The 10,000-nt window shown below is 48.5% G+C and overlaps 1 protein-coding gene across 7 annotated transcripts in view; it reads right to left on the bottom strand.

Moving 5' to 3' along the window:
- asap1a (ArfGAP with SH3 domain, ankyrin repeat and PH domain 1a) overlaps positions 1 to 10,000 on the bottom strand; it is a 27,677-nt gene that overhangs the window by 14,276 nt on the left and 3,401 nt on the right. For all 7 annotated transcript variants that reach the window (XR_014623681.1, XR_014623682.1, XR_014623683.1 and 4 more), the window contains exons 5-14: positions 9,889 to 9,938; positions 9,359 to 9,488; positions 9,156 to 9,241; positions 8,999 to 9,074; positions 8,819 to 8,905; positions 3,383 to 3,483; positions 3,220 to 3,289; positions 2,359 to 2,446; positions 2,179 to 2,227; positions 1,866 to 2,029 (exon numbers count right to left, since the gene is read on the bottom strand). Coding sequence is in view for 4 of the 7 variants with exons in the window: in XM_084368415.1 (XP_084224541.1) it covers positions 1,866 to 2,029; positions 2,179 to 2,227; positions 2,359 to 2,446; positions 3,220 to 3,289; positions 3,383 to 3,483; positions 8,819 to 8,905; positions 8,999 to 9,074; positions 9,156 to 9,241; positions 9,359 to 9,488; positions 9,889 to 9,938 (901 nt within the window). In the remaining 3 variants the exon portion in view is untranslated. The remainder of the gene's footprint in view (positions 1 to 1,865; positions 2,030 to 2,178; positions 2,228 to 2,358; positions 2,447 to 3,219; positions 3,290 to 3,382; positions 3,484 to 8,818; positions 8,906 to 8,998; positions 9,075 to 9,155; positions 9,242 to 9,358; positions 9,489 to 9,888; positions 9,939 to 10,000) is intronic.

The raw sequence follows: 10,000 nt of genomic DNA, 5'->3' as shown, positions 1-10,000 counted from the left end.
TCTTTAGTTCACCCCACAGATTTTCTATGGGATTCAAGTCAGGGCTTTGTGCAGGCCATTCAATAATGTTCACTTTGGTCTTCTGCAGGTAGTTCTTCACCAGGAGTGACGTGTGTTTTGGGTCGTTGTCGTGTTGGAAGACAAAGCGACGACCCAGACCCAGTTTTGCTGCTGACTGCTTGATGTTTTCTTTCAAAATCTTCACATATCCTTCTTTCTTCATGATTCCTTCCACCTTGACGAGATTCCCAGTTCCAGACGCACTGAAGCATCCCCACAGCATAATACTCCCACCACCGTGTTTCACTGTGGGGACAGTGTTCTTTGGGTTATACGCCTCACCCTTTTTTCTCCAAACATAAGCAATGTCTCTATGGCCAAAGAGCTCGAGTTTCGTCTCATCTGACCAAAGGACATGCTTCCAGTATGCATAATCTTTCTCCAGGTTGTCCTTAGCATACTTCAGTCTGGCTTTAAAGTGCCTCTTCTGCAGAAGTGGAGTTTTTCTTGGTCTGCAACCTCGCAGTCCATTCCTGTGCAGAGCTCTAGTGATCGTCTTCGTTGAAACTACAATTCCCGACTTGGCTAAGTCATTCACTAGTGTCTTGGCAGTTGTTCTGGGGTCTTTAGACACATCTCTCACCAGTTTTCTTTCCAGGGTCTGAAATTTTTCGCTTCCTACCTCTGCCAGGCTTGTTCTGTACGGTGTGGCTGTCTTTGAATTTCCTGATTATGCTTCTCACTCCAGTTCTTGACACTTGGAAACGCTGGGATAACTTTGTATATCCTTCTCCTGCTTTGTGAGCATCAACAATTCTTTTTCTCAAGTCTAAACTGATTTCTTTTCTTTTTGGCGTGATGCTTTCTCAAGTGCCAGCTACAACCCTTACTGAAGTATTTATACTGTGTGTAAATTGGGAGAGAACTCTTAATTTTAACATGACTTTACAAGCTTTGAGTGTTACAAAGTCAAAGCACATCATTGCACAACAGTGGTTTGTGCTATGGCTCAGTAAAACGGTCAGTTCTTAAAGGATAACTACCGTTTTTTACAACCTGGACCTTATTTCTAGCAAAATATATGATCATGTACTCACCCAGATAACTTTGGTGTCATTTGAAGTCGTTCGGACGAAATTAGATCCAGTGTAGCGCCGATATATCCATATAATGCGAGTGACGGGGCACCGAAGCGCAGCCTCTATGAGCATTATCTGCCACGAAACTAGTTCATTTCACCAATATTTTGTTAAGATACGCTCGTGCTCTTCCCCTCTGAGTCCGGGCTCAGAGGGGAGTTATCCGGTAGTTATCCTTTAAGGGGGCTAATAATATTGACCCTGGTAATTTTTGTTTCTTTTAAATAATTCTGTTATCCTGTGCAAATATAAATGATCTATGCTTTCAAAAGAAAACTAGTATGTTTAGAAATGCTATGTTGAAAATTCCATGCTCTGTTAAAAAAGCACTTGGGAAAATTTTGAAAAAACTTTAAATTTCATAGGGGGCTTATAATTTCGTCAACTGTACCTTCACTCCTGTTTATCAGCCTGACTGCAGCAGTGATCTGGAGGTGACCTCCAGGTTCTGTAATGTTGACTGCTGACTGGAGCTGGAGGGGAAATGGACTTTACATCATGAACATAACGTTACAGAGAGGAGACAGAGAACCAGAACCAGAACCAGAGTCTCTGCTGCTGAGTACTGACTTCATCCACCAACAGACACACGGCTTCTGTTCAGCAAAACAATCTCAATTCTCAGATGTTGGAGTGTCCTTAAATGCACCATCAAAACACACACACACACACACACACACACACACACACACACACACACACACACACACACACACGTGCGCTGACCTGCGGCTCCACAGTCACAGCAGGTGTCGTTGCCTGGCGACCGCAGGACCTCATCGATGATGCTCTTGGTGAGCTCCTCCTCCTCCACACATGAACTCTGACCTCCGCCCTGAAACGCCACGTTCAGGGCCTCCTCCTTACTGTTGGTCAGCACAGACACCCAGCTGTAACACACACACACACAAACACACACACACACACACACACACACACACACACACACACACACACACACACACAGATGTTTCACAGTCTGATGGAGAGCTGATGATCAAGAGTAGATTAAAGAGGAAGGAAGTGACGAATGTTTCACCTGACAAACTCTGACTCATCTTCAGCCTGGAAGTGATACGTCCGATTATCTGCAGGACAAGAAGAAGATGAAGAAGAAGAAGAAGAAGAAGAAGAAGAAGATGAAGAAGAAGAAAAAGAAGATGAAGAAGATGAAGAAGAGCAGTTTTTGTGTGAACATCTGGATTTTAAAATATCTTACGGGAGATGAGGTCGAAGCATTTCTTGTCCTCGGCGCTGGGTTTCACCTGACAGGTGAGCAGGTTCAATCTGACCGGCTGTCTGTTAGACTGACACACACACACACACACACACACACACACACACACACAAACAATAATCATAGTAACATTTCACTTCACACGTAACAGCAGTCAACTCTTGAATATCAGTCTATGAATCTCTGATATCAGTTTGTCCTTGAACGCACCACCATGGCCCTGAGGTTAGTGTTATTTATTCAGCGTCTGTCCTGCACAGACAGACAGAGAGACAGAGAGACAGACAGAGAGACAGAGAGACAGACAGGCAGACAGACACACACACAGACAGACACACACACACACAGACACACAAACAGACAGGAAGTGGACGTCTGACACAACAGACTGAAATAAATAACATCAGAGGACTTTAAATGTTGATGTTGTTGAGATGAACAACATGAGAGATAACTTCCTGTCACCTGACACCAGAACAGCTGCTGAATATTTAATGATGTAATCAAACTCCATTAAACAGAGAGCTTCCTGTCTTTAAATTCAACAATCAGTCTGTTGTTGTCTCATATCTGTTGTGTCCTGAACACTGATGTGATCTGTCCTGGTGTCAGTCTGTGACGAGGTAACGTCACTGCAGGAAAATAAATCACATCTAGTTATTTTCTTTTCTGAAAGTGTGTGAAGCTCCTCACAGCTCCGTCATGGATCCTAAAGAAGACACATGTTTACAGAATCAGCTGATGATTCAGACCGGACGCTTTATTTCATGTTGAACATGTTGAATAATTTCATCCAGAGAAAATTAACCTGGTGCAGTGCATGATGGGAGGTGTTGTACTCACTGTAGCATGAGAGATAATGAGGGTGCCGCTCTTCACTGAACACTTCCTGCGCTGCCAGACCTTCCTCAGCCTGCCGGAGAAAAAACACAGTGAATATTAAATCTGACAGCCAATCAGAGGGCGTGTCCACACCTGTACAGGTGAGTGTGGCGGACAGTCGTACCCGTCGCTCTTCTTCAGCAGGTATCCTCTCTTCTCACTGCCAAACTCCTTGTTTCCCTGCAGCTGGTGCATACTGTAACCAGTGTGTTTACTCTGAGAGTCCTGACACACACACGCACGCACGCACGCACACACACGCGCACACACACACACACACACACAGTACATATAGCACTATAGTACATACAGTATAGCACTCTGTTTCTTCTTTATAACAGTAAGTTCTTTTAAAATGACCACACAGTTCACCAGCATCAAACTGTGTTCAGATGTTAATCAGAGCAGATTGTTTTGTTAATCAGTGTTACATCTCTGCTGACGAGCTGACAGCAGAGGATCACACTGAACGCTAACCCTTCCTTTCATCAAAACCTACATTTTAATCATTTAATAATTGATAACTAATCATTAAATCAATGAATTGTTGCAGCTCTGTTATGTTCACGCTACAATCATGTGATATTTTCAGATTTACGGTGAACGAGACAAACTGCAGTCAGAAACACGATGATGATGATGATGAAGAGTCGTTTTAATTTAGACACTTACTCTCCTGGACTTCATTCAGAGAGGGCCAGCGAGAGAGAGAGAGGGACAGAGAGGTCAAAGGTCAGTGGAGAGTCAGACAGGTGCTGACTGTGGACATCAACTACAACTCCCAGGATGCATTTCACCAGCAAACAGCCAATCACAGTAATGACTTCTGCAACTTTAATCAATGCACACTCTGATTCTGGATCAGTTTCAGTAACCATGGCGACACCCAGGTGTAGTGGTGTAGTACCTTCCTCTGTTAGCCCCGCCCCTCCCCACGGTGTCAAGTGAGTTTCTGTTGAGCCAGGTGTGTGAATAGCCTTGATTGTTGGGTGGAGCCAAGTCTGCATAAAGGAGCAGTCAGCCTTCCCCTGCTCAGATACATTTTGTCCAGCTGAAGGAAACTGAACTGCTTCTGGTGAGTAAAGAGAACTTGTAGACTCAGTGTTTAGGCATTCTGTGAAGAAAGCTTGTTGTAATATTTAATCTTGTGTAGATACTTTGTGTCAGTTGTTGTGAGCTATCAAGTGAGTTTCTGTTGAGCCAGGTGTGTGAATAGCCTTGATTGTTGGGCGGAGCTAAGTCCGCATGAGGTAAATCTAGCCTATAAAGGCTAGTCACTACAGCATCAGCTGCAGCGTCAGATCAGTCGAACGAAGACTGTTGAACAAAGACTCAGGGAGTCTCTCTGCGGGAGTCTGTCAAGGAAGTCTAAGTAACCCACTTTCCACCACCCTTCCGAGCCATGGGTCCCTGCCAATCCCAGTCAGGACATCTAACCGGAGAAGATTTCACACGAGACCCTTTGCTCGAGGCCATAATCCAGCCAATCTCCGCTACCTAACATTCTCCACCGGTACTGAACTTGAAGTACTAGGGGGGCCATGGAACTGCCAGTCTGCAGTCAAGAAGGTGGACACTATTTCAGCCTATGCCTCCCTGCAGACTCTCCACTTCCTGGCCCTCACGGAGACCTGGATCACCCCAGAAAACACTGCCACTCCAGCTGCCCTTTCAACTGCCTACTCATTCTCACACTTCCCGAGACAAACAGGTCGAGGAGGAGGAACTGGACTCCTCATCTCACCCACGTGGACCTACCAGGTCCTTAGCCTTGACCACCTACCCAGATCTGCATTTGAATTCCATGCTGTCTCTGTCACCCTTTCCTTCAAAATCACCATTGTGGTGATCTATCGCCCTCCTGGTCCTCTTTGCGACTTCTATGATGAGATGGACGCCCTCCTTAGCTGCTCCCCAGATGATGGCACACCGCTCGTCGTCCTTGGGTGACTTCAACATCCCCCTGAGAAGCTGCGCTCATCTGAATTCATCAGCTTCTTCTCCTCTTTTGACCTCACACTCTCCCCCTCTCCACCCACCCACCGGGCCGGGAACCAACTTGACCTTGTCTTCACAAGCTGCAGTACCTCAGCACTCTCAGTTGTCCCGCTCATTGTGTCAAACCACCACTTTGTCAGTTTCTCTGACAGTCCACTGCTGTCCTCGCCCCTACACCTCGCATGGTCACCACCCACCGCAACCTAAAATCTCTCTCTCCCTCCACTCTCTCCTCAACTGTTCTCTCCTCGCTACCATCCACAGAACAATTCTCTCTACTGTCCACTGAGGAAGCCTCCTTCACTCTGTTGTCCTCCTTCTCCTCCTCTTTAAACACTCTATGTCCCCTCACCTCCCGACCAGCTCGTTCATCTCCCCCTCCTCCCTGGCTGTCTGAACCGCTACGAAACAACAGATCGGTGTTACGAACGGCAGAGAGAAAATGGAAAAAATCACATTATCCAGATGACCTTGCACACTACCTCCACCTCCTGTCTGACTTCTCATCAACTGTTTCAGCAGCCAAATCTGCCTTGTACCTGTCTCAGATCAACTCCTCTGCCTCCAACCCCAGGAAATTATTCTCCATATTCTCTTCTCTCCTCACCCCTCCTACCACTCCCCCTCCATCCTCCCTCACTGCTGATGACTTTGCAACTTACTTTACGAAGAAAGTAAGAGACATCAGCTCTTCATTTACCCCGATGCCCTACCAGAAAGCACCTCCCCCAACCCTCACCTATGACAGCCTTACCTGCTTCAGCCCTCTCTCCTCTGAAGATGTTCACACACTAGTGATGTCTAACCGTGTCACCACCTGTTCCCTCGACCCGATTCCCTCCTCTCTTCTCCAAAACATCTCACACGACATCTTGCCTTACCTCACCACCCTGATCAACTCCTCCCTCACTTCAGGCCGTATTCCAGCTCCTTTCAAGACAGCTACAGTAAAGCCACTCCTAAAGAAACCCACTCTAGACTCAGCTGACATTCAAAACTACAGACCTGTATCTCTTCTCTCATTCCTCTCTAAAACCCTGGAACGTGCTGTCTTCAACCAACTGTCTGCTTACCTTTTGCAAAATGACCTCCTTGACCTCCATCAGTCAGGCTTCAGGACTGCTCACTCCACTGAGACGGCCCTCCTCACAGTGACTGAGTCGCTCCGGGCCGCCAGAGCCTCGTCCCACTCGTCAGTCCTCATCCTCCTCGACTTATCCTCTGCGTTTGACACAGTCAACCACCAAATCCTCCTCTCCACTCTGGCTGAACTTGGTATCGCTGACTCAGCTCTAACCTGGTTCACATCATACCTCACAGAACGCAGCTTCCAGGTCACGTAGAATGGCTCCTTGTCCAAACCCTGCTCCCTGGATACTGGTGTCCCTCAAGGCTCAGTACTCGGACCGCTTCTGTTTTCACTATACACTAGATCACTGGGCTCTGCAATCACATCACATGGATTCTCTTACCACTGTTATACTGATGACACCCAGCTGTTCCTCTCCTTTCCCCCATCCTCCAACTCCCATGGTGCCACGTGCATCTCGGACTGTCTGGCAGACATCTCCGCTTGGACAACTGCCCATCATCTCAAGCTCAACCTTAGTAAAACTGAACTCCTCTTCATCCTGGGGAAAGACTGCCCTCACATGGACCTGTCAGTCACTGTTGAGGACGTCACTGTATCGCCTTCATCGACTGCGAGGAACCTGGGTGTTATCCTCGACGACGGACTTTCCTGCACCCCCAACATCACCGCGGTGGCCCGATCCTGTAGATTTGCCCTCTACAACATCTGCAGGATCCATTCCTTCCTCACAAAGGGAGCAATGCAACTCCTGGTTCAATCGCTGGTCATCTCCCGCCTCGACTACTGCAACTCGCTATTGGCTGGACTCCCAGCCTCTGCAACTAAACCTTTGCAACGTATCCAGAACGCTGCAGCACGCCTCGTTTTCAATCTACCCAAATTCTCCCATGTGACCCCCCTACTCCGTGACCTCCACTGGCTTCCGGTTGCGGCCCGCATCAGATTCAAGACCATGGTGCTGGCCTTCAAGGCTGTCAACCGAACTGCCCCTGTCTACCTCCAAACACTGATCAGACCACACGCCCCATCACAAGCACTTCGCTCTACTACATCGGCCGGCCAGCTGGTACCGCCATCGCTGAGAGCAAACAAAAACTGCACAGCGAAATCCCGACTCTTCTCTGTTCTGGCACCCCAGTGGTGGAATGAACTTCCGACCAACGTCAGGACAGCAGAGTCACTCGCCATCTTTCGCAAAAGACTCAAGACTCACTTGTTCAGACTTCACCTTGACCCTGCATAGCCCCAACCCCCCGCCCTCAAAAAAAAAAAAAAGTACTTATATGCACTTGTATGTTCCTACCTTCAGCACTTACATCATAGCACTTATCGAAGGTATCCTTGATGAATAAGCAACTACTTTGCTCTGACGAGGGCTTGAATATTGTTTCTATCCTTTCTACTTTATCAACAGAGATATGTTGTGGTTTCTGTCTTGTGACAAATGTACTTATTGTAAGTCGATTTGGACAAAAGCGTCTGCTAAATGTAAATGTACTACCTTCCTCTGGTAGCCCCGCCCCTCCACACGGTGTAGTACCTTCCTCTGGTAGCCCCGCCCCTCCACACGGTGTAGTACCTTCCTCTGGTAGCCCCGCCCCTCCCCAAGGTGTAGTACCTTCCTCTGGTAGCCCCGCCCCTCCCCACAGTGTAGTACCTTCCTCTGGTAGCCCCGGCCCTCCCCTGGGTGTCGTACCTTCCTCTGGTAGCCCCGCCCTGCCCTGGGTGTCGTACCTTCCTGTGTTAGCCCCGCCCCTCCCCACGGTGTAGTACCTTTCTCTGTTAGGTACTACACCTTGGGGAGGGGTGGGGCTTTCTCTGGTAGCCCCGCCCTCCCCAAGGTGTAGTACCTTCCTCTGGTAGCCCTGCCCCTCCCCACAGTGTAGTACCTTCCTCTGGTAGCCCCGCCCCTCCCCAAGGTGTAGTACCTTTCTCTGGTAGCCCCGCCCTCCCCAAGGTGTAGTACCTTCCTCTGGTAGCCCTGCCCCTCCCCACAGTGTAGTACCTTCCTCTGGTAGCCCTGCCCCTCCCCAAGGTGTAGTACCTTCCTCTGGTAGCCCCGCCCCTCCCCACAGTGTAGTACCTTCCTCTGGTAGCCCCGGCCCTCCCCTGGGTGTCGTACCTTCCTCTGGTAGCCCCGCCCTGCCCTGGGTGTCGTACCTTCCTGTGTTAGCTCCGCCCCTCCCCAAGGTGTAGTACCTTCCTCTGGTAGCCCTGCCCCTCCCCACAGTGTAGTACCTTCCTCTGGTAGCCCCGCCCCTCCCCTGGGTGTCGTACCTTCCTCTGTTAGCCCCGCCCTGCCCTGGGTGTCGTACCTTCCTGTGTTAGCCCCGCCCCTCCCCACGGTGTAGTACCTTCCTCTGTTAGCCCCACCCCTCCCCACGGTGTAGTACCTTCCTCTGTAAGCCCCACCCCTCCCCACGGTGTAGTACCCTCCTGCTAGCCCCGCCCCTCCCCTGGGTGTCGTACCTCCCTCTGGTCCAGCTGTAAGGAGCTCTTGATGAGATCTCTGAGAGACGTCAGCTGCTTCTTCTCTTCATCCTGACTCTGTTTGATCTGTGGAGACAGCAGAGGTCACACCTGTCGCCTCACCTGAGCAGCAGGGGGCGCTGTACGTACTCATTAGTAGAGAACATTTGAGGGTCCTACATTGAACAGGTCGGCTGCCAGCTTCTCGATGTACTGCTTCAGTTTGTCGGCTGTTTTCAAACCATCCTGAAAAAAACTGAAACAGGAAACAGGAAGTTCAGTGAGTTTTCAAAATAAAACATGAGCTGTAAAGCTCCTGTTGAGTGTCAGCTCGTACTTGCACTGAGCATGGTAATACTTGATGAGGTTCTGCAGCAGGTCCACGCCCTTCTTTGTCTTTATCTCATTGACTTTGATCAGATACTGTCGGACACACAGAGTCAATCAATCAATTAATCATAGAGAGTTTGATGTGTGAAGTGATCAGGGCTGCAATGACCCATGCAGCCTGTTGGGGGCGCAGTCAGGACTCTGCTGTACCTCACACATCTGCAGCTGGAACAGCCTCCTCTCTTTCTCCATCTCTTCAGCGATCTCAGCTCCGGTGATCTCCGTCCGGATCATCCCATGTTGTTTAGCGTGTTCTCTCTTCTCCTTCTCGATCTTTGAGCTGAAAACACAAACAGGTGATTTAATGGCACCTGGTGATGCACCTGTCATCGTGCTCAGGTACAAGGTTCAGTCTGAGACAGAGAAGACGTTTATCTACTTATGTGTGGTCAGTCAAATGTTTAAGAAAATGAATAAATAAAAACAAAGTTATGAGATTCTTTTAGATTTTTATATTTTAAAAACATTTGAAAATGTATAAAAGCTCTTCTTCTTTTCATCTTTGTCAGGGCCCCCTGGTGGTGAGGAGGCCTCCATCAGCCTGCTGTCCAAACATCATTGACCTCCATCTGACAGCTGTGCTGCTGCTCCTCAGAGATCCTCTGTTATTTCACTGTGTGAGGATGATCACTCCTCCTCCAAAACCAATGACACAATAAAATATCTTCAGACTGACTCACAACTTGGTCTCGTAGTCCTTCCAGGCTTTATCAAATGGTTTCTTCAGATCCTGAAACAAAGAGAAACAAACACTGAGCAAACTGAAGTTTATCACCTGAGAGCAGACACAAA

Source organism: Pagrus pagrus (assembly GCF_965226575.1).
Source record: "Pagrus pagrus genome assembly, chromosome: 12".
Taxonomy (NCBI): Eukaryota; Metazoa; Chordata; class Actinopteri; order Spariformes; family Sparidae; genus Pagrus; species Pagrus pagrus.
Note: the sequence above shows the minus strand (reverse complement) of the source record. Positions and strands in the feature narration are given on the sequence as shown.